The sequence below is a fragment of the Aethina tumida genome, chromosome 3, assembly GCF_024364675.1.
Source record: "Aethina tumida isolate Nest 87 chromosome 3, icAetTumi1.1, whole genome shotgun sequence".
Lineage (NCBI taxonomy): Eukaryota > Metazoa > Arthropoda > Insecta > Coleoptera > Nitidulidae > Aethina > Aethina tumida.
In genome coordinates, this window is record NC_065437.1 from 15,007,345 (window position 1) to 15,032,479 (window position 25,135).

At 32.7% G+C, this 25,135-nt stretch overlaps 2 protein-coding genes across 15 annotated transcripts in view; one reads left to right on the forward strand and one right to left on the reverse strand.

Moving 5' to 3' along the window:
* LOC109599692 (protein GDAP2 homolog) overlaps nucleotides 1-14,433 on the forward strand; it is a 32,672-nt gene extending 18,239 nt beyond the window's left edge. Inside the window, exons 8-12 of one of the 2 annotated variants that reach the window (XM_049965449.1) lie at nucleotides 10,850-11,003; nucleotides 12,767-12,961; nucleotides 13,017-13,160; nucleotides 13,428-13,468; nucleotides 13,553-14,433. In XM_049965449.1, coding sequence (XP_049821406.1) covers nucleotides 10,850-11,003; nucleotides 12,767-12,961; nucleotides 13,017-13,160; nucleotides 13,428-13,466 — 532 coding nt within the window. In that variant the 3' untranslated portion in view covers nucleotides 13,467-13,468; nucleotides 13,553-14,433. The remainder of the gene's footprint in view (nucleotides 1-10,849; nucleotides 11,004-12,766; nucleotides 12,962-13,016; nucleotides 13,161-13,427; nucleotides 13,469-13,552) is intronic. The other variant, XM_049965448.1, reaches the window with a different exon arrangement.
* Nucleotides 14,434-14,579: 146 nt separating this feature from the next.
* The window catches only part of LOC109601412 (disks large 1 tumor suppressor protein-like), a 211,928-nt gene continuing 201,372 nt past the window's right edge, over nucleotides 14,580-25,135 (reverse strand). For 8 of the 13 annotated variants that reach the window (XM_049965446.1, XM_049965445.1, XM_049965442.1 and 5 more), the window contains 11 exons: nucleotides 20,167-20,389; nucleotides 19,993-20,040; nucleotides 19,619-19,773; nucleotides 19,313-19,562; nucleotides 18,753-18,855; nucleotides 18,558-18,611; nucleotides 18,134-18,175; nucleotides 17,934-18,020; nucleotides 16,053-16,202; nucleotides 15,618-15,992; nucleotides 14,580-15,557 (listed from right to left, as the gene is read on the reverse strand). In XM_049965446.1, coding sequence (XP_049821403.1) covers nucleotides 15,451-15,557; nucleotides 15,618-15,992; nucleotides 16,053-16,202; nucleotides 17,934-18,020; nucleotides 18,134-18,175; nucleotides 18,558-18,611; nucleotides 18,753-18,855; nucleotides 19,313-19,562; nucleotides 19,619-19,773; nucleotides 19,993-20,040; nucleotides 20,167-20,389 — 1,594 coding nt within the window. In that variant the 3' untranslated portion in view covers nucleotides 14,580-15,450. The remainder of the gene's footprint in view (nucleotides 15,558-15,617; nucleotides 15,993-16,052; nucleotides 16,203-17,933; nucleotides 18,021-18,133; nucleotides 18,176-18,557; nucleotides 18,612-18,752; nucleotides 18,856-19,312; nucleotides 19,563-19,618; nucleotides 19,774-19,992; nucleotides 20,041-20,166; nucleotides 20,390-25,135) is intronic. The other 5 variants (XM_049965447.1, XM_049965438.1, XM_049965435.1 and 2 more) reach the window with 4 other exon arrangements.

Below are 25,135 nucleotides of genomic sequence, written 5' to 3' on the forward strand. Positions count from 1 at the left end.
GAAATATTCATACAATAAGTTTATCGATTTTAGAATATAATCTACTAATTGAAAAGGTATTTAAACACTGTCTCCGTTACACTGATTTACTGTGCTCAACATATACATGTTACACATCGTTTTGTTTCGTTTCTGGAAAACTATTTTCTAAATATAGCACTTTAACATTACTAATATTTAGAGTTCAGAAATTAGAAATCATGTTATTTTGCATTTTGCATATTGTCGTTCAGCCTCTGCTTTGTTTTGAATCCTGATTCAAAGGTTCCTCTTTGAACCAGGAATTTAATGTTCCAAATTTGGACGTTATTAATATAAAATGAAAATTATAGATGCTTTAAAAAGATAGACAAGCTTTTAAATTTTACTTTTGTCAGTACAACTGTTGTAAAACTTTTTACTATTCTAGAAAATATAAAATATTTAAAATTATAATTATAAAACTTGTTATTTCAGTTATTTATTTAGACGTATACGCCTCAAATCTGTTGTAGTGACTGAAATTGAAGGTTATCGCCTTATTCTTAACTACACATTTTGTTAAAAATATCAATATTGCAATTTAACTAATATTTGTGAAGAATGTCGAGAGTATTTCAGGTTGTCTTAGTTCTCTCTATTAGAGGTAAAATGCAACAATTTTATGTACATTTACTATTTAATACATTAACATTATTAACAAAAAATGCCTGATATATTTATTGTATAAAAAAATTAATTGACGCTAATGAGGGTTATACGAGGATAATTCTTGCTTACAACAAATTGTAGCAATTTGTTATTTACGGGTGAAATATTCGAACAATAAATTTATCGATCGTACAGAATAATTTACTAACTAAAAAGGTATTTAAATGCTGTCTTCGTTTCCACCGATTCACGGTGTTCGATATATTGGGTACATCGTTTCGGGAAAACTGTTTTCTAAATATAGCACTTTGACACAATCACATTTAATATATTATGAATTTGGACATTGAAAATTACACGTCTACCTTAGTTAATGTTTTGTGAGTTGCAGTTGATGTTAATTTCATGGTATATGCTTTAAAATTTTCTTTTTAAAATATTCAGATTCTTTCTATCCAGAAAGAACATTTTACTTATGTATGTGTCCTGATTAATTAAGTTTTTAATGTTCAGGATTACTTTTTTAAATGTTTTATTTAATGTGAACTCTTTAAGTAATATTAATTTATTGTTGTTTTATGCAGTATTTTAAAAACTACTATATTTTTATTCTATAAAATGTTACATATATTTCTCTAAATTGAGCTGGACAATTTTAATTTTGAAAAGTATTTTTAATAATAAATGTGTTATTTAATATAACATTAACACTTTGTATAATATCCTAATTGGTTTATAACTTTAGTCAATCTCTGTGGCATAGAATCTTCATCTAAAAAGTCTACATTCATTCAATTTTCTTAAATTATTGTAATGAGTTCATTTAATTTTTTAAAAGGTATATGTCGATTTTGGTTATAAACGTGTTTTGGTTGATTTGGCTGAAATTTGGGATGAGCAAGACAAAATATCCATGCTTTGGTCTTTTAGCCAATCCGTCCCTCACACATCATTTTTTTATAAATTAGACTTTAAACTCGTCACTAAAAACTAGTCAGCATTATTCTGTGCTCCAGTGAATCTATTCTTAAGCAAGTTAAACTAAAGTTTTTCTTGGTTTAGAGTCAAACGAACCCCCAACCACTAATCTTCTCACAGTCCTTGAACTAATTTTAGCAAGTCCCAGTTCCTCCAGGTTGGTTTTAATTTCAATTGGCGATAAGATTTGATTGTTTTTTGAGATTCGAATCATCAGTTATCGATTTTTCGAACTCAAACAAATTTTTTCGTAGCTACCACTTAGCCAGTTTCTCTAAATTTTTTAATAATACGAGAAAGTCGAAATTCTTAACCTCTTCTTGTTGTTCTCTGTCTTGGTAACGTTGAATTTTTTTACATTGTGACTTCGACTAATAATTAAATAATTATAAGAAGCAATAGGCGTCTAGTAAATAATCGATTTAAATTCACAGAGAGCAATGAATGATCGACCATAAAGCAAAAAGTTGCTGTAATTATCCATTGAAAAATACAAAAGCACCAATGTTTTAAAGAATAAATTAGATTAACAAGTTGCGTGGCAGACACGACAGTAGTATAACGAAATTATTTCATATAAGAAGCTGAAAATTTAAAGCACAACAAAACAGTTATCATTAAATCTAAAATAATAAACTTATAGTGTGTTTTAAGCGGAACTGTTTCAATTAATAAAAGTAAAAAGTTACTACAATTTTGACCCTTGAAAAGTAAAAAAGTATGCATATTTTTGAAGTGAAAACTTCTTTAGCCGCGTTGGGAATTTTTGATAAGGGAAAATATTATGGGTTCGCGTCACCGACACGCTCAGGACTAGCGCATGCACAGTGTGCTGTGCGCCTTAGACACTTTTAGATGGGTCAAATCTCATGCGTTCACATCACCGACATGCTTATAGCAGTATATTTGTAGCTATACAGCTGACATATAGTGCTGTGCATATCTTATAAGTGAAATTGAATAGATTAGAATAGTGGAAAATTTATTTAAATATGTCCAATGATCCAAAAGTCAGTACTACAAAATATAAAGCGACCATCGATACCGTACAAAGTACAAAAAGTATTGTTTAAATTAATGATGACAATGGTCCAAACAATTAAAATAAAGTTACAAATCAAGTACATTTAAATTTAAGTAAATACAAATACTATCCATAAATAATATGGTTGTATATTAATTGTTATTTCAATTGAATTGTATTTATATGTTGTCATGATCTTGTACAAACTCGTAATATATTTGAATAAAAAAAAACACAAAACATGCATATAATTGTTGCTCGGAGTGTCAATAGATGTGAAAACCAGATTGCTGTTGATAATTTTAATTCAAACATTATGAAAATTCAAGTTTTTAAATAATAAAATTAGATGGAACAGTTGCATAGTAGACACAACAATAACAGAAGAAATAATAATCATTATTGGTAGTGGAACGTAATTCGAGTAAAACAGTTCATCACTTCTCTGTAAAATAGTTGAAATTCCCACTTAACTTTCGCCATGGGAGTTATAATTATAACAAGTTGTTATTTCAATCGAGACTTTTTCTATTTCAGTAACATATTTAGTCGAGGCATAATGCCAAGTGACGTACCGACGTCTCACGTCATATTTCTTCGGTAGTCAATGGCACCACACGTTTTTTACCACGTCATCGTGGCTGAAATCCATTTTTTAATTTTCAAGCCGATAACGCGACACATTCAAGAATATCTTTTTAAATTAACCAAACCAACTTAGTTGCGACGTAGTTTTATAGATCCGTGATGTAAAAATACGCTGTCAAACGAAACCTTCGAGATTTGTTAAATTCTGAATAAATACAATTTAAACCTATAATAAAATAATTACGAAATGAAGTTTAGTTTCGGGTGAAAAACACACTAAAAATATATATCAGAGATTAATCCGAATGAGGACACTTTAATTACGTTTTGTGCAATGATTTCAACGGATCAATACGTATATAATGTCCAGGTGCATTGTGCACTACAATTATGAACTGTTCGATTTCTATTAGGCAAATTAAAGTTAAAAGCATTCGCTCATTTATTCATAAACTTTAATCAATTTTCTGGAACCCGGGAGAATACTACTTTCGACACATTACGGAAATAAATATGTTGAATTGTAATTTCGGTTGCATATGTATTTTTTGTGCTGGTTCCATGATGATTTGAATCAACAAGCGTGTCTTCTTGGTAAGGTATTACGATTCCAAACCAAAAAACCAACAACATGAAAAAAATTGAACAATGCTTGCATTAATAATGTTGCACAAATACTGGCGCATGAAAAGCGAATATGGATCAACTTGGGGGAGTTTCCATCGACAAGTACTACTAACTGTTCTAAGAACTGACATTGTTTAGCCTATCAGTTGCAACAATAATAATCTGTATCACTATTACCGCCAACCTTACGCCTTATTGTTCTGTCAAGATGGTATTATACGAGGCCCCGAAAACAATGGTCGCGAAATCTGCAATAAATTATACCGGAATTGCAATAGTACTGCTTTTTTCGGGCGGCTCGTGTAACGGGACGGGTGTGTCCGTACGGAATGGTGCAATAAAACATAATTCGCGTATTGTGAAAGTGGCACGTGAAAATTCGACGATTTTATTCCGTCGCGGTGTAACGAAGACGTAATTTGCTGTAATAAAGATAAATGACGTGTTGAGACGTTGTTGATAAACGATTTACTTCGAACGTAATCGTTCAGTTCTTGGGGCGATCCCGATGTTTGCTGTTTAGGTCAGTGTCGACATGTAAGTTGCTTCGGAAAATATGGAGGCACGGGCTGAAAGTTCGAACGACGTTCTGGCGTTGGTCAAGGGTTTTCTCAGGTGGCCCAAACAAGAATTCGACGAAGAAAGGTAAAAAAATGCTCCTTGTGTTTTGTAAATTAGATCTAAAAGTGAGAAAGTGTAAATTTATTGTTGATCACATATTTTATCACATTTTACAAGATCTCTTTACAAAGTTCAACGTATTAATTGAAATAATTCCTTTTAAAACAAATTTTTTATACTCTAAAACTTCATTATTTTTTAGATTCAATGATAAATGTTTTCTTATACGTTAAATTTTCACCTCCTTATTTGAAATAATTTCGTTTTAAACACAATTTATTGATAAATATTCATTATTTCTTATGTCCTGTTGAATATTTGTTTTGTAACTAACAATAGGTGTTTTGTTTCATTAAATATAAATAGTTAAACATTTGAATTAATTAATTGAAGCAATATCATTATAAGTAAAATATACATTTTATACATTAGTGGCCAAAATTACAGAAGCTTACTAAAATAAATTACTTTGAGTTATATTATTCGAAATAAATGCCAATCCTTATAATGATTATTGATTTTTCTGCCATTGTGATGTCTATTATGCAACTGGTTAATTTTTCGATGGACATAATTATAGCAACTTTTAACATTATTATCTTTTATTGCTCTCTGTGAATTTAAATCGATTATTTACTAGCGGCCTATTGCTCATTTTAATTATTTAATCATTGGTCGAAGTGACATTGTAAGAAAAATTCAACGCTACGAAGACCAAGGGAAACAAGAAAAGATGTCGAAATAATCAATAACTGGATAATTCGATTGTCACAAAAAAAAAATCAAATCTTGTCATCAATTCAAATTAAAGTCAACCTGGAGGAAATGGGACTGAAATTATTTCAAGGACTGTGAGAAGATGGTTAATAGATGAGGATCGTTTAACCCTAAATCTATAAGAAAAGCTCTGGTTTCTACTAAAAATATGAGTCCAATTTTGACTTACTTAGGGTCACTCACTAGTACAGTGAGGTCCAGTAGTTTTTTGTGACAAGTCTAAATTTAATTCTACAGAGAAAAAACTACACAAAAAATTTGTTATATCCACAGTGAAACATGGTGACAGTTCCACTATGCTATGGAGAAGCTTCAATTTGTCTATCATAGGCCCTCTTAGACTGATTTATGTACAGGGATATACTAAACAACAATTTGTTTCCATATATCGAAAAAATGATGCTCTTAATAAACTTGTTTCAATATGAAAACGGTCCCAAACACAAATAGAAAATTTGGACGAATTGGTTAAAAGAACATACATACATACATACAATTATATGGCAATTCCAACATGACAATGATCCAAAGCATACAGCAAAAATAGTAAAACAGTGGTTCGAGGACTATAAGGTTACAGTTTTCAAATGGTCAGCACAGAGCTTGGATTTCAACCCCATTGAGAAACTTCGGGACAATGTGAATAAGGAAATTCGATCCAAACATAAAGAAAAGTTCAAACATTTCGTAAGAATTATTTAGAGCAATTGTATCAGCATGGAATTCAATTTCAAGGAATTACATTCATAACATTATTGGCTCTATAACAAAATAGATACTTAGAGGTTATAAAAAATATGCTACCAAATATTAAGATAGTTTAATATAAAAATAAAAAAGTAAATTTGTATCTTTACTTTTGCTCCCTCCTATTATCAAATTTATATTTGAAGATGAATGAAATTATTAACACACTATGAGCGGATCGGGTAAAAATACCCGTCTCGAGAACTGTTGATTGTTAGTGGACCGGGTAATTTTTACCTTTATGAATGTATTTACTTTAAAAGCGGGGTGAGATAATTTTACTCTATTGGTTTACATACGGAACTGAAAGAATTATCTCTTATTTTTTGTTATAATTCAATAACTTAGTTTGGACTATTTTGCTGCCCGCCTATAGTGTGTTAATATATGTTTGTAAATTTATACTTTGTGTATTTTATTGACATAAAATGAAAAATTACAAAATTAAAAATGTGTCTACTTTTACTCGGTACTGTATAAAACTACAATAGAAAAATAATATTTTATTAATAATACATATTATATAAAAGAGTTATGAATAAAATATTTGTTATTTTAAAAAGTTGCCATAATAATGACCACTACTGTACATAGTAGTTGAATATTGTAAATTTTAGTCCAAAGGTGAAAAGGAAGGTGTACATTTATTGCCCAAACTGCTGGTGTGTTTGTGTAGAAACATTTTATTACATTTTATTAAAGATTTTATGGTACATTTAATGAAGTCAAACAAATAATTATTTTATTACTCCCCCGAATTATGTATTAAAGTTGGATTTTTATGAAACACATAAAATAACATACCCAATCGGACATAAGGAGATAAAAAAATGAAAACCACTTCCCAAATCACACCACTAATCGGTCAATCGAATTGAAATTAAATAACTTGTCCCGTTAATTATCCAAACAAACCTTCAATGCCGATTACAAACAGTTGCTTTCGTGTCGTAAAGATAAGCACATCATTTTCCAAATTTTGATCGTCTCATTGGTGAAATTCGTAAGTGCAGTCGATGCGCGCAAAACCACCGGGGTGGTTCACACACACGTACGACGAGCGGATCAGTCGTCGAACGAATCGCAATCGAGAACAGATGCGCGAACGGATCGCGTGTGTGCCGTTCTGAATTCGCGTTTTCTCCGTGGCCGGACGGTGGAAAAGTTAATTGATTGAGACGTTTTCGCGACATGGAGACGGAATATTCGACGGACATTATATCGAGCGTGGCGCACTTTTTGGGCTGGACCACGGTCGAGATCGACGAAGACAGGTAACTAATTGGTTCGACGTGGTTTTCGCGGCACGCAGTTGCACGAATGAAAAGTGTGGACGATTTAGGTGGAAATTTGTTTATTTTTTTCCCGACGCTTATTTTTAGTCCACGACCGAAATAACGACCGATGATACGGACGCGATTTTGACGGCTGAATGTGCTGTTGTGCATATTTTTTAATTGCAAAGTGCGTTCATTAATTTTCATAAATGTAACCACCGAATATTCGGTTAAGATTGTAAGTTGTCAACTTACAACAACCAAGTCATGTGAATATTATATAGGAAAATTTGATTTTCATCATCCAGTATGTATGTAAATATTGCGATTGTATATTTTAAAAGTAAACAACGAATTTTAAAACAATACATTGACAAATATTGATTATTTTTTAATTATAATAATTATTATGTTGAGCTTAAACATTTATATACTTATTAATTGATATAATTTTGTTTTAAACAAAGATTATGTGATATTTAATACATAACATTTTTCTAGTTCGACATATTGTCATTATTTTTTGTTCCTTCCTTGTAAGTTTATTGTAATTTACCTTAAAATCGACAATAATTATCTTATTGTCTTAAACTTATTAATTAAAATATTTTAATTTTTGGATACATTTGTATATAAATATAAATTATTTTTAAAACATTAACTTTGATATATTTAATTATATTTTATTCTTCCATTGTTAAAATTTTTTGTAAAGTTCATTTAATTAACTGAAATATTTTTTTAAACATGTACTAAAAATTTATGTGATATTAAAACATTTTACTAGTTTCACATATATTCAGTATTTTTTATTCCTTCCAGCAGAGTTTATTGCAAATTTACTTTAGAATCAACAATAACTGTTTTATTCTACGTTGAACATTTAAACTTATTAATTGAAATATTTTTATTTTCAACATTTATTTAAAACATTTTACTTTGATATGTTTAATTATTTATTTATTCTCCTCTTGTTAAATTTTTTGTAATGTAACTTTGGTGTCAATAATAATAGTTTTGTTGTGTGATAATTTTTTTATCTTAATTCTAAAATTCTTTTGTTTTAAAGAAAATTTTTATTTGGCTACTCCTAAAAAATTGTACTTTGGAATCAATAATGTTTGTTTTGTTGTGGAACATTTAAACTTATCTGTTGAAAGAAATTTGTTATAAACAATGTATGATGTTGAAATCAAATTTTTTTATTACTTCGTTCAATATTATTTTTTTTTTATTCCTACCAGTTGAATTTACTTTTAAATTTAACAATCAACAATAATTCTTTTCCAATATATTAAATATTTCAACTTGTTAATTATTCCAGAATTTACCACAAATATTGTTATATTTCAGTTAAAGGAGAATTTAATATATCACAAATTATATATTTATATTAAGCTTGATTTGTTTCATATATTTCAAAGTGAAGTGAAAAATAAGAGTTTCTAGAGTATCCGCAACCACTGACTGAAAGTCAGTGTTTCTATCTATCAAAAGAAAGAATTTTTAATGCTTTAATATGTTATTATTTTTTTGAAAAAAAAAACTCCGTAAAGTTGACACATTTTGTGATCTTCTTTTATTAAAATCCATACGAAGGTTGACCGTATTTTTTTTAAATAAGTATCCTATTATTACATTTTTAAGCCTACAAGTTTTCAGGTTATTAATAAAAGTGGCTCTGAAAGAACATTTTTAAGTTTCTAGTATCTGACACCACTGACGTATCAGGAAAATCAATGTTTGACGACATTTACTATATTTTTGTCATGAAGTATTTCTTAAAATAATTGCTGTTAATATGTTGTTAATATTGAAAAAGAAATAAAACTGAAACTTCAGTTTGGTTAAACAAAAGTCGATAAATTTAGTATTAAAAAGAATTTTTTAATTATCTACTTATTATTTTTGTATTCTTTCTCAAAGTTCATTAAATTATTTATATTTTACAAAATTAGTTATTAGTTTGACAGTACTTTTGTGAAATAAGTATCTTATATTATGTATTAAAATATTTACTATTTGATAAAAAAAATAACCAATATATAAAAGAAATATTATTTTTCAAAATCCACCAATTTTCGTAGATATTTCAAAAACTCTACATATATACATTACAGTTATAACCAATCATTTTACTACTAAAAATAATCATAATTTTTATATTTCTCCTTGAACTGTTGCAAATTTACTTTGAGATACAAACAATAATTGTTAATGTAATCTTGTGTGATTAGTTGTTTTATTAAACATTTAAAACACACAGTTATTGATTAATGAAATAATTTCGTTCTAAATAAAATTTGTATGCTATAAACAAATGATATTTAACGTCCTGTTTCGATAGACTAACCACCAAATATTATAAAAGCATGTTTTGTTTAACAAACAAATACTTTGATCACTTATTAATATTCACACATTAACAAGTCAGAAGAGTTTCACCAGTAATTGCAAAAAATTTAAAGGCGCAGTTTTTGCCCCAATTACACACACCACTTAATTATGAACAAATTACAAAGTCCAGTTGTGTCAGATTGTTGAAATAATAATAATTTCACGGTTATTATCGAATTAATTAATGTGAATCATCGTGTGCATCATTTTGTGATATCTCCACTTTTTATTCTAATATAAATCACGGTCTATTTTTAAACTGCACAATTTTTCTGCTTGAGCATCGATCGAATTTTCAACCCTTCAGAATATCGACCGTCCCGTTTTTCCTGTTGCTTCTGTTGTTGGTAAATGTCAGCATGAGGTTGAGACGCATTATTAACCGGCTAGGGAAACGCCACATTTTGTAAAATCCGCCATTAGCAACAAACAAGCTTTTGAAATTTAAACGTCAAGAACGATGCGCCTAGTTACATTTTTATGAGTACGAGGCGTCGTTAGCACAATTTGTCTTCGTTTTTAGCACAATTGAATGTCAGTCAGGTTTCTCTGTAACGAATGTCGCAACCCGTTTCTATTTGCAATTTACATATTAAACACATCTCTTATCGCGCATATTTTTGTGTTCTGGAAATGACGGTGGTAAGGCAAGCTCTGGATAAGTACAAAGGTGTGTCGTTTTATCTAATTTTAGAATAGTTGTTGCTGACCTTCCACAATTCAATAGACCTTAATTTTTTCGTATTGATCGGCGTTATTGCCCGATAGCATGTGGGATCAAACCGAATTTGCCATCGTCACGATGGTCTTGTAACGAGTTTTACCGGAAAAAATATTACGTAGAGGTAAATTTACTTTTTTCAAACCTCACTTGATTTATGTATGTACTTAGGGAAGTTTCCTTAATGTTAATGAATTTAATTTCATTATGAATAGCGACGTTCCCGTCCAGTAAATTGTTTTGAAAATATGAGACGGTGACTCGAGGTGGATTTATTATAGCGCCTAGACCTTTTAAAATAATGGCTCGAGTTACTCGCATCCAGTCGGGCGTTTCTTCCGTTAAAATGACACCCCGCGTGGATGTCGCGGCTCCACGTCGAAACATTTTTAACTACAGTCAATCATAATAGACAACTCCTAATGGCAAATTCGAGTAATTCAACAAACAATTTTATTTTAGATACGAGAGGCTATTGAGGCGTGCCAAGGCTGAGGACTTGACGGAAGTTTCGGGCATCGGCTGTCTCTACCAGAGCGGCGTCGACAGACTCGGACGGCCCGTTGTGGTTTTCGTTGGAAAATGGTTTCCGTTCAATAGGATCAATTTAGATAAGGTGAGTGGACGATCTTGGTTTAAATAAAAATCTGGGCCAAAAAATTCAGATTTACGACTTGATTATCTTAATCTATTTAAACAACATAAGTCACTCATCATAGTTAAATATGGCATAAATATAATACGTAATAACATAATATTTATGTGTGTATGTAGTATAAAGCTAATCAAGCTCTTCTAAAAATACTCTAGTTAACGAAAATAAATTAAAACCACCTCAATTCAGTTTTATTAGTCAGCTATAAAATAAAGAGGCTAAATATAGATGAAAATTCTGGAGCGAATATTAAAAGTCCACAATGTGGTATTGTATTTTTTAATATCGATTTTTAATGTATTGTGAGTTGGAATTTTTGTAAAACAATACAGGTACAATCAATTTATTTCACTAAATCCACTGTGCTACCTTTTATAAAATTGATACAAATCACTAATTCTGGGATCACACACAAATTCACATTTTGTATTGTTATGCTGAGCACATCTGCTCTCAAGAAATTGTGCACTTCATTCGTCTTCTTGTTTGCAAGATTTTATTAAATAAAATTATGGTACTGCGTCAAGATTAAATTTTTGTAAGGGCATCAATATTTATAAACTCAAAATGAATTAAAAATAAGTTTTTTTATTTTAATATCAGTGTATTAAATTCTATGTTTGCAGTTATCTGGCTGACATATAAAGAATATAAATTCAATTATTGCAAATATTTGTGTTTATGGTCACACCTTTTATAAAATTAATACAACTCACTAAACCTAGGATCACATACAAATGCTGCACATTTTGTATTGTTATGATGAGCACATCTTTTATTACTTCTCAAAAAATTGTGCACTTCATTCGTCTTCTTGCTTGCAAGATTTTATTAAATAAAATTATGGTACTGCATCAAGATTAAGTTGTTGTAAAGGCATCTTTACAAACCCGTAACGAATTAAAAATAAAAGTTTTTTATTTTAATATCAATAATTAATCTTTTTGTTTGCTGTTATCTGGTTGACATATAAAGAATATTAATTCTATTATTGCAAATATTTGTGTTTATGGTCACATATTTTTTATTATAAAATTTTATTTAATTTCCACATTTGCATACAAATGTTTATGGGCTAAAAAAATCAGTGATAACTAAAAGTGTGTTGTCGAGGTTTTTCACAGCATTTATTATTTAAAACGGAGCAACTCGATAGATGATTAATAATCTGGTAATTGTGTGAAATTGGGTATAGTTCCTGATATCAATACACGTCCTTGTTACGTTAACATTGTTGTTAACTATGTGAATTAATTATTATTATTATTTCGTATTTACTTTTCGACGATTTTACCAGTCAACAAATGAAATAGGTACTAATTAATTGGTTTATTTCGAGGATGTGTTTAGCGTGTCGCATTGTTTGTACACAACCAGTGGCGCAGTTATTCAAAAAAGTTGCCACATCACAAGTTTGATCTTTCGACAACAATATGCAAACACCCTTTGTTTCCAATTGATTTATCAGTTACGGGTGGAACGAAATGGACGATACGGTCCAACTTATGTGGAGCATTGTTGGCGTGCCTATTCATGAAATTCCTGACTGAAAGATACCAGATAACAGACAGTAACATTAACGCCAGACAGTTTGGTCTGCGACCCATTTATGCAGATGGACAATGAAGTCTACAGTCGATTGGAACAATGCCTTATAATATTCAGATAACATTTAAATGTTCCTCGATCAATCACTTGTAAATTAAAACTTTACCTATTTTCAGGCATTATTATACCTAATAGCGCTGTTGGATCCAATAGTAAAGGGCGACTATGTGATCGCCTACTTCCATACGTTGACTTCTAGTAATAATTATCCTTCGTTCGCCTGGCTGAAAGAAGTATACAATGTGTTGCCTTACAAGTACAAGAAGAACCTCAAAGCGTTCTACGTGGTGCATCCGACCGTCTGGACAAAGGTAAATACAATATTCTACACAATCCAATAACTGATTAATGAATAATAATTTTTAGATGATGACATGGTGGTTTACGACGTTTATGGCACCGGCCATCAAGCAGAAAGTGCACAGTTTGCCAGGAGTCGAGTACTTGTATTCTGTGATGTCGCCAGACCAACTGGAGATCCCCGCGTTCATCACAGAATACGACATGACCGTAAGTTACAAGGTTTTGGTACATTTTTACGATGGATTGCATGAATTTTGCTTATTTTGATATGGTAATTTATGCGCAGCTTCATTATATGCTTTGGGTTTTCCTTTTTTCCGAGATTTATAGATACCGTTAACGTAAATTATTTTGTGTTAATTTAATTATTATAGTAGTGTTAAAAAAATAACTGAGTCAAAGACCAAAATTTCATGTTTGTTTTGATTTGATTAATTATCTATTGCATGCATGGCTGTAAGCTTGATTTTATAGGTTGCGGATAAAGCTTCGAAGAGAAAATGGGGTCGTTAAATGTAAGTAGATTCTGTGGGATTGCATGTTTTTCTACTCTATTATTATGTATGGTTAAAATATGACACAATTACCGATTATTTCAGATAAATGGCTTGAGATATTTCCAACCGGGTGCGCCGACATAAGTGATAGAAGCAATGCAAATGACCAGTGCCCAACTTAGTATTTCATCCCCCAGTGATAAGTTGCAATATTTGAATAGTGCTAAGTTTTGTGTGCCAATTTGTTATGAACAATTGCTGCCGTTGTTTATTTTATTAATGGAAGAAATAAACGATGCCTCTAAAGTATGTGAGAGAACTCTAGTTATATGAACCTCTAGTAATAAACTGCTACAAATCGTTGAATAGTTAGTTGCCTATGAGAACGTATGTTGTTTTGTAGGTATATGCATAATAATTAAAAAAGAGAAAACCATTTGTTTTGTACTGTAGTGTTTCTTTTGTACTCAGTTTACAGGTACATTCCGGACGCAACTCGGTTAACAATAAGTCTCATATATATATAAAATACTCTACTGTCCTATTATTATTTAAGAATCCTCTATTTTTAAATATATATCAAAAAACAATAAAAGGCTTACGATGTATAAGTAATTCCAGAGTTACTTAAATTTTGTATATAGATCTTTAAGTAGCGGGCATCATAAAAAGAACCTATTCTTATAACATGTGATAAAAATAGATAAATCTAACATTTATAATCAACATATTACGCCCATTACTTTAAGATATATTTTGCAAAGTGTGTATTTTATTTACCGTTAACTCTTAATATATTATATATTTTTACTGACTATTCTATTACCTAAAGTACGTAAGTAACTGGTAGATTGTTGTAGTTGTTTTATTTTATACAATTATACATACTTCTTATATTCTAATGTTGTTTACTATTTAAATATATATAATAAGTTGAAAATCACAATTAACTTGTTATGCAAATAAAATACTTACTAATTATCCTTATGTATTTTTACTCTTCCTACAAGTTCAATTCAAAACATAAAACGTATTATAAATATTATAGTTTTGATAAGTTAGAAAACAGTGTTACAATTCTAGGGTTATACAATTATTACAATATTTGAGTGAAAAAATACACAAGAAGTAGTAAAATGTGTTTTATTAACTCAAATAAGTTAGGTCACAACTTTGTCAATTAACAGTAACAGATGTCTGTTATATGCTACACATAGATCATTTGTGTATATACAATTTTCCTCTTCATTTTTTAAATTATTGGCAGGGTAATCCTTTAAATTTAAATATACATTCACTACAAAAAACATTGATAAAACTACCTATATGTCAAATAACAATTGGCTATTATAAACGGTTTTGAAAATTTGACTATATATAATATATTAATAAATTTGTTAAATAACACAAGTGCATAATATGAAACAAGGGGCTCAGAAGTCGCGTTTCGAAACGTAAGAACCAACGGGAGCAATTAATTCCAAGAATCAGAATATCCGCCCGGATATTGCAGAAATGGAGATTCACTTTTTTCTATCTTAACCATTTACAATTTCCTAAATAGAGATAGAATAGCCTATACATAAAACCAATAATCAACCCAATCTCGATGAGTTAATTGAGCAAGATAAATAAAACAATAATCAACAAGAATTGCACGTAATCGGTTCTTGCGACTCGAACCGCATCCACATCTATACAAGCAGATGACTTAGTAGTTGGATCACCAAACACTAAAATATTAAACCTTATTCTACTTGTGTATTTGTCAATAACAAATGAATAAGTTAGATGAGCTGTTCGCAAGCACGCAGAGAATGGAGGCACTGCACATAACAACAACGTCTCGTCAGCTTCAGCCTTGAGTATATCTATTTTTTTGAGGGACTTGGGATGGGGACAGAGCGTTTCGGGGCGGGGTATACAATGGGACAGCGGCTGGGCGGTTATCAGTGCAGGCGAGTACGCGTGGGCAATGTCCACACCGGGGGGGCCATGGGTCACAGTTTCTCCTTGGCGGGTACCCAGATGTTCGGTCCCGATTGCTCATTGATCACCTCCTTGATTTGGTCGTAGATGTCCTCTGGTGTGTCACCCTGTACGACGGCTGAAAGTTCACACAAAAATCGGTTAGCTGTTAAAATTAATTTATATAAATTGAATGTACCTGTGAAGTACTCTCCGAATTCCATTTCCATCTTAAGAGCCCTCTCGTAAGTTTTCTTGGCCTGGTCTTCGGTCGTTCTTTTGTTCATCTCCATGATCGACTCGACGGATTTCGGTTTGATGAAAATTGCGATTGGATATAGTTGTGCGACCTGCAATCGCTTGATGGCGTTGCCGCTGACGTCGAGGATGCAGTGTTTGCCCTTCTCTGCCACTTCTCTAACGGAAGCCACCGATGTGCCGTACAAATTGTCGTTGTACTGGCCAGCTTCTATGAAAAGGTGGTTCTGGATGTCCTTTTCCATCTGGTCGCGGGACGCCACAAAGTGGTAGTCACGACCATCCACTTCGTATTCGCGTTTCGGTCTTGTTGTATCTGCATTTCAAATTGAAATTTAGTCAATGCACAATTAGCATAAACAAATTGGATACTTACGTGGCACACAGCTGCCGAATTTCTCCGGAAATTCGGATATTAAATCATCGTTAATGCGATCCTTGAGCGGACCAAGAATGATGACTGGTCTTGTGTACGTGATTTGTAATTGCTGGACCGGTTCGTATGACAGAACAGATTCCTCATTGCCTGCAAATAACAGATAGACGATTTAATGTGACTGTTAAGATTGTTTCGGCCTATTAAATATCAAGTCTGAAGAGAAAGCACTCGGGCTTTATCTCAAGAATTGTATTTAATTTTTGGAGGTCAAGTCTTCTGGATCTTTTTTTCTTAAATTTTGATGGCTTTGGTAAAATGTAATGGAATGTTCGTTCAAAATTTATTCTACCGTCTAGTAAGCTAATAAAACTTGAACTATCCAAGGTTTAACTACTGACATAACAATTGAACTGAACAAGACATTCACAAAGTGATAAAAATAGTTAATACCCTATAAAAGAAGCTAAAAACATGTTAAATAACCTCTAAAAATTCTCATCAAAATTTGTTATATAATAAAATGTATTTGGAATTCGACAAAGGTAAAAAATGTCATCGAAAAATCAAACGCATCATTAAAAAGTAAGAAATAAATGGCAAATCTGCAAAATAAACATAAAAATACAAAAATCGACCTACTTACGTACCAAATCTAGTACGTGCCTAAGAACTATGTTAATGCAGAAATTTTCTAGTCGTTTTTTTTAGGAGGCTAAAAACTTGCACATTCGACCTATATGATTGATAATGGCCATTTCAAAAATTGTACTTGTACAAAACTTGACTTATGTACAATTGACAAAATCGTTGGGCCATAGAAGATCTTTTTAATTAAAATTCAACAATTTTAAATGTTTCAATGAACAGTCAGATGTTTGTAAATTTATTTATCAGTTTTTTATTTCTAGAATGATCTAATACATCCCGGGTGTGGCTGGCGAATAAAGTTATCACTGTATTTATATAATCAGTTGAAGTACAATTTTTGAATGCACACTTGAAATAATGTGACGATTCTATAAGCATTCAGTTATTGCTTGAAGCAATATTTACAAAAAATTTTGTCAGTCCTTTCCTTAAATAGATTTTACCATTAAAAAAATTATTCACTATAAATTGTCGAAATAAATAATAATTTTACCAGAAGTTATCTAACAAAATTACAAAATAATCATTAATACTATTGCATCTAATAAAATCAGTGAGTATCCAGCAAACAATAAATGTTTTTTTTTTGTTGGTTGCTAGAATGTGAAACAAAAATTTTGAAAACACAAAAAACTATTGAACTCAAACAAAATTTTCAAAACATTAGTAAAACTAGTTAGTGAAACATATAGTAAGCCTGTTCTACTAATCTAAAGAGTCTCTAGTTCACACAATTGGTAAAACGAACATTAGTCACATTATTTGAAGCACAAGAATGATAAATGAAAAAATCATAAAATAATTCGTGTTAGTGTCTGTTTTTTATTACATAATTTTATTGCGGTTCCTCTTTCAGTTTACGTTGGCTGTTATTGTTGATGATGGCACAGAAATATATTCCCATAAATCATATATTTCTGTTGGTAAAAATAAAAAAATAAATAGATGGCACCCTAAACACAACACTACTAACTAATAACATTAGGGTGGAACGAAAAGGGGTTGATGCGAAAGTAGTGATGTTGTGTTTAGGCATTCTTTTAGATGCAGTGAGCGAAATGAGTGAACAGATGCAGCTGAGTATATAAAAAATGGTCGCAAAACGCAGACTGTTGTGACAACTTCAATGAGTCTCGTATAAACAACACGCTGGATCAGTGCAAGGGGGCGCTGACTGTTTATTTACGTAATATAGATATCGCCATGCATTCTCACAACACTAACACTTACTATAGTCGTCATTACTATCATTATTCTCCAGATATATTAACGTGATCTCTTCCATGTAAGGTAGCTCAACACGATATAATATTTCACCTGTACTATATGAAACACAGAAAGAAGCCAAAAGAAAAATTTATGTAGTTAACCAAAACAACAAATGCTTTGTATAATATTTTAGAAAGTAGGTTAATCAGTTAATACTGTACCTTCATTATTCGCGTCCTCCTGCGTGTAGCACAGCATGAACGCTGGAACAGAAAACGAATCCGTTAGGTTTCAATCAAGGCACCACACAAGTGTTATGTTAAATTAAAAACAAAACGTGAGTTCAAGAGTTAATGACAAATGGTTCTTGGTAATTCAAATGATATGATTTATCAATGTGTAAGAATTCAAATGGATTATTAAATATTAGTAAAAGATTCTAAACTTACAAGTTAACATCAAAACTACGTTACGAGTACATCTTATCGTGGAATCTTGTATTGTTAAAAAATAAATAAAAATTTAAAAATAATCTACTATCTGTTTAAATACATATTTTATCAAGAGTTAGTTAATTAATGAAAACAATAATTAGTGGGTAATTTTTGGGAAAACCATTTCAGAAAGTTAGTATAAAGTACTTACATTTGGGATTTTGTTCTGTATCATTAGCAGAGTTATTGGTGGCAGAGGGGGATACTAAAAGGTAAAATAAAATAAAAAATTATCTACCAAATAAAATAAGGGTAAATCGAGAAGAGATAACAACTAAAAAATAACTAACTTAAAACTAACAAGGAATTGTAACTAACATAAACTGCTCCATGAAGGAAAACTTACGTTCTTGGTCTGAGCCATCTTCTGATTTGTCATCTTTACTTTTCATGAACGGGAACTTCCTGCTGAACGAAAAGTTCTTCTTTTTCCTATCCAACGTAGATTGCTGCAAATTTATGCACCATTAAAACCAAGTCCTCGAAAACTTAGGTAACATACGTTAAATTGTTCTCGAATTTTACATAAATGTTTCGAACACTTCCTACATATAAACTTCAACCTGCGCTTTTTCAATTGCAAACAGTCCACCTCTTTCGGCTGGAGTTCCGCACAATTTGCGCAAAAATCCAGCATGCACCAAACGCATCTCACCAACTTTTGCAAGGGCAACTCTTTACACTTGCACTTGTTGCACACTTTCTCTGACGACATGTTACTGTCACTCGCGCCCACAAATGAAACCACTGCATATCTTATCGCAGCGTTTGTAACTGTTTTGCAATCTTTATCGTCGTTCTTATCTAATTTTATAATCGCGTTGTTTACTTAGCCAGCGTGAATGTTTATCAAGGCTGTTTACAATTGTTATTAATTAATTGTGATGTGGGATCGAAGATCCTTACCTTTTCGAGGATGTTCGGCATGTGTCCCTGGAACTTGACCGAACGATCCCTGGCCCGCTGCTTGCGCTCCCAGCGTCTCTTCGAGGGCACGATGCCCATACCTTGTTCGTCGCCAGTGTTGAGGACGCGTCTCGCCTGCCACCATTCGTCGTCGCTGGCGTTGGTCACGTGCAGGATGTCGCCGTAATGGAACGCCAGACCTCGACTCGGCAAACCGTCGTCCTTTTGTGGGTCATAATCGAATAAAGCCCTGCAAATGATCACTTTAAAATGACTCATCTCGGTTCTTAGTGGTTGATAACTTGCCTAACGTAAAGAGATCTCTTCTGTGATGTCCTAAGTAATGTTCCGCTAGTGATGGGATTTGTCATTTGTTGTTTTAAATCGTGTATTTTGGCTTCGAAACGATTATACTCCTCAGGTCTATATTGTACTACGATGTTTACTGTATTGCTTGTACCCTAAAAACATGAGTGCACGTTAATAATGGGGTTACATTTTGGTTCACTAGGTCATTTGTTAGTTAAATCACTTCAAATTCAACCACAACTTCTAGGTAATGATAAACTCATGTAAAAGCAAAACATTTTAAAAGTAGTGCAAACACACGTACTGCGACGAGTACTATGGAAAAAAACACAGTTTTATGTATAAAAATATAATGAAAATGTGGTACTAACAACTACACCAGAATCCTTTCCTTCGTTTGTACAAACAACTTCACCGATCTGAGGAAAACAAATAACTTAAACTTAAAATAACATTTTCTATGAGTGTGACAAACCCTCCGATAAAACACGTTAGTCGATAGAGAAATAAAAAGAAAATAAAAAAAATTTGCTTTCGTGACCTACCCCACATACCTTGAGGGCCTGGGCGGCCTCCTCATGCGTCGCATTCCTCAAATTGACGCCGTTCACGCTGAGTATCTGGTCGCCGCGTTTCAATTCGCCGCACAGATCGGCCGGCCCGCCGGCCAATATGAACGACACGAATATACCTTCGCCGTCCTCGCCGCCCACGATGTTGAAGCCCAGGCCCGACGTGCCCTTCTGCAGCACCACCGTTCGCACATCTCTGTAAAATAAACGAAGTGGTTTTTAGCGATTGTTTTGGTGCATCTGTGGAGGGTGAAGGGTGGAGAGAAGCTCAGAGATCAAAGTGTGAAATTCATCGCGGACTATCGGGAATCTCACGGAGAGACTCAACCGAATGCTCGCTCTCGCTGACAGCTTCATCATGTCGAATATTCAAATTGTTTTCTAAAAGTGGCGCTGACATTGACCTAGATTATAGATATATAAAACTATTAACGATCGTGTTAAATTAGGTTGATGGTGATCGGAGATTAACGAGTAGAATTTTGAACAATACTGTGACTAAGAATATAACAATATCGTGTATTAATTAATCCTTTATGAGTCACGGATAATTAAAATCACATAAAAATAATCTGATTATTAAATCTCACGTCGCATTACGAATGGTACTTAATATGCTGTGCCAACATTGGCAAAAGCGTCGTGTTGTACTGATCCTTCAAACAAACAATGATCAGCAAACATTTGCTGATTTATTGTGAGGATTACTCTGGTTATACATCACAGTAATCACCACCAACTGATAATTAAAAAGATCCACTCCACCTTGTCCCTCTTGTCCAGCTCATAAATTATCTTAAGTAGGACCAATTTGCCGACAACCCCGTTGCAATTACAGGACATAGGATCGAGAATGATTTACGCGAAACGACGGCACATGTTGCCAATTGAAATCGGACAGTGCGGACATTTAGATGCCTCCGGAGCACACGGCATAATTTATAAGGAATTAATGTCGGGCAGGGACAACACGACCACGATTCGATGTTCTGTTGCCGGCGACATAATTAAACGTGACACGTCGTGCGGAATGCTTGCTTTTATTAACTGACCATCGTCAATCGATTTGAATTGTGGGGATGTTCCGTATGGCCAACATTCCCCATCAAATGTAACGTTATACGTGAATCATAAAACACCTCACACGTACGTGCACACAAAATATGAACGTATGTTTTATAATAAGTCACGTTTTTGCATCGGGCATACGTAATGATTAATCTGCACGTCCAAATACTCACTGTTTGCGTGCCATCACAACAGCCGACCATGACGCATCTCACACACGGTCCATATGGCCCGATATCGCCCAATTTTCAACCCTGACCTTCACAAGCGAAGCGTCAGTGCACCCGCGGCATTCCCGCGACCTAGTGCGAAAGAGGGAATCGCGAACCGGACGACGAGGGGACGGGTTTTCGAGGGCACACGCGCTCTCATCGGCTCGGCCGCACGCTCCGCCGTACACCGAGATTTTCAATCGATATGGACCGTCAACAGATGTGTATCGCAGGGGGTGTTTGCGGCCACCTTCACAGACGGTGGGTGTAATTAAGGTACGGAATCGATAACAACCGGGACGTTTGTGGAGGTGCATGCAATTGATTAATTGGTGCAAAAATCTGTCACGGAGGCTTTTACCGTTTTTGTGCCGTTGCGATTAGCGACAGAAGCAGAGTAGGTTTCACTGTAAACACGAATCGTTACCTCTTGTCTTGTTCCAGAAAAGTGTGATTAAGGGAGTCACACAGTTTGAATTATTGACATTCCAACAAGTGATTTACACAAATATTTTCCCCTCTGGCTTCAGCTTTGATTTAATTTGGTTTGACTCAATGGAAAATCTAGTATTGACCACATCTATTTATATAATCATCTCGACAATGTTACAAATGCAAATTTATTCAGGTAGAATGAATCGAACAGTAAATAGGCAACGCAACGTGGGTTCGTTTTGTGCATTATCACAAACTGCATTCCAGACAATCGAGTGCAATATTCGATCTACTGAATAGAGGCTCAGATTATTGGAATCAACCGCCCTTTAGGTACAAGTAGTGTGGAACAAGTGTGGTTGGTTGGATATTAAAACGGATAAACGGATTAATTAACGTGATTTTCGATATGCCAATTAATAAAAAAAACGACTGTGTATGAAGGTGAGGCTGATCACCGAAATGGAGGTCAACAAAACGAACGACGGCGGGAACAAGGCTGTCGACTTCTAGTTCACGACCGGCGGTTTGTTTTAATACAAATTACGTTGCACTTTAACGAAATGAAACACACGAAACGATTAGTCACATTCGTGAAGTTATTTCTGATGCAGTTCTGAAGTTTACGGTGTGTCCCGATTTCAATTTTTCTATTGATTGTTGCATTGGAATTTCTGACCATTTCAAGATAAACAGATAGTTTAAGAAAGATAGATATTGATAGTAAATTTTAAAATAACTTTTTTAGAAGCCACTCATTTAAAATATGATTTTGAGATAAACTTTCTGTAGTATTCTTATTTTAAACTGAAATTATAAAAAGAACTACAAAACATATATTCTAAAAAATGACTTTACTGATATTTTGTTTAAGGGGCATATCTAAAAGATGATGTTTGGGAACTTTTTAAATAAAACGGCATCACATATTTTAAAAATTGGAAGAGATATTTATTTAAAAATTCAAATGAAAAAAATGAATTTTAAGCGAGTTAATCGATATATTAGCTATAATTATGAAAAAAAAAAAATGAATTTACCAAAATGGCACAGATTTGAAAAGGTGTCGAATTTTGCTCAAAACTTTTGGGAAAGGAGGATTATTGTACAGAGAGACATATACAAAATAAGCAGAAAAAAATTAAGCGATTTGATGATTTGTTTTCGAGTTACAACTCGAGAAGAAGCTTTTAAAGATAAAATGATTGATTTCATTGTTATGAATAAATAAATTTCATATTTAGAGCTAATCTGTTTCCAGGTCCATATAATTCACCTTTCTCTTCTTCAAAAAGCACCTGCTGGGCTGTTATAGCTCTTTTTCGAGATGATCGGTTCTCCTTCGAGGCACCTCGTTGGCTTAACTCCGTTTATTTCGATACCCAAAAGAACGTCACAGCCATTGAGACGAAACACCGTATTAACACATCACAGTCATTTTGAATATTAAGCCTCTTCAAATTGATTGGTTAAGTCACGTTTTTTACAAATTTTAAACATTACTAAATTACTAATTGTATAAAAAACGAAATAAACTGAATAATGCAATATCCATGAGTTAAGCCAGTTAAAATATTTTCATCATTACAGCCCGAACAATAACATCTTCTTTTTCTGTCGGTCTTGGTAACGCTGAATTATAATTTAAAATTAAAATTAGATTGCACAGTAGTAGACACAACAATAACAGAGAAAAAAGAATAAACATTATAGTAACTGGCAACTTATATTTTTAAAATATTTTATCAAATTTGGTCACTACTGTAAGTTCTATCTAAATTTGATATTCAGTGACCCCCCTTTAATAACTTTTTAATAGAACAACTTCGTATAAAAATATAAATTAAATGCCAAACTAAGTAAAATTTGCCCAATGCCATATGGGCTCTATCACTTATTTTTTAAAGTAAATGTTATATGGAGATATGTTTTTATTCTCTATACAAAGCCTTTCGCTAAAGTAGGGTGAGTAGTTACAGAGTTATGAATGATTCATTTGTTGTATTACATAAACTTCAATGTTTATTATCAAAATAAACGATATTAATAATATTTACTTAACAGATGACAGATTTAATACGTAGTTTCCTCCTAAATTTTTGGTTGAGCTTACAATGGGAATTAGGCCCCTCATCGTAAAAATCTCCACGAATTTCTAAGGTCTGTGTATATGTGCATATATATTTTTTACTAATTCCATTTTAATAAAATAAAAATATGTAATCAATGATACAAAAAAAGATATCAAAATATGGTTTATTCAATCAACGTATATCAATTTTCCTCTCCTCCCCAGAAAAGTGCAAAACTGTCAAGAGTCAACCAATTTGGAACAAAATTGAAAGTATGTAATTTTCCTATCATAAAAGATAATATTTAAAAAAATACCTTTTGAGTTTCTCCTTGTTTTTAAACCTGCGACTGAGGGTGGCGAACGACGCCCTCAGCGGGAACAGTTGCTGCTTGTTCTTCGTCATTTTAGCACGCGACATAAGCGACACACATACAAACACTTGTCACAATCGAACATTGAATCCCACCGGCACCTATTTTCCGCTTCTCCTCTCTGCAAATCAAACGATAACTAAAACCCGCGTGCGTTTACGACGCGTGAATCATGCGGCGGTTTGAGGATTGTTATAATGTTTGAGACACCTCGCGGCCGGTTATTATTATACGGGACACGTTGTTTAAACATGAAAAACGGCGAGCGAAACAATATTGTTACGCGAAAATTGTCGTACTGGTACGAAACGGCGTTGCCGTCTTAAGGGTTGGAAACCGGAGGATTAGACAGGTAAAAACCTTACGTTTCGACCGCATTCTTTGGACGTCAGCTTTATCGCTGAATACGTAAATACCTGGAATGTTCCGACCGGGCGAAAGGTCATTATGAATAAATTTCCAGCGATTTATTATCTCGAGATAAATTCACCTTATGCCAATGCGCTTTAGGTAAACGAACTTCCAGTCCAATAACTCGGTTTGTTTCAATATTTATGTTTACGCTGTTTAACATGCTACACAAAAACCAAACAACCAGTTATAAACGAAGGTTTTCTAATTAATTTGGAATGATTCATATTAGTAATGGGAAGTTTAAAAATGTTGAACCCAAGGGAATGTTGCAGTAATATATTTGCCTGTCGTTCACTTTCTCTTCCTACTTTAATTAATATCACGGGTAAAAATGAGCAAAGTCGTGTGACTTTATTGGCAAAATTGTA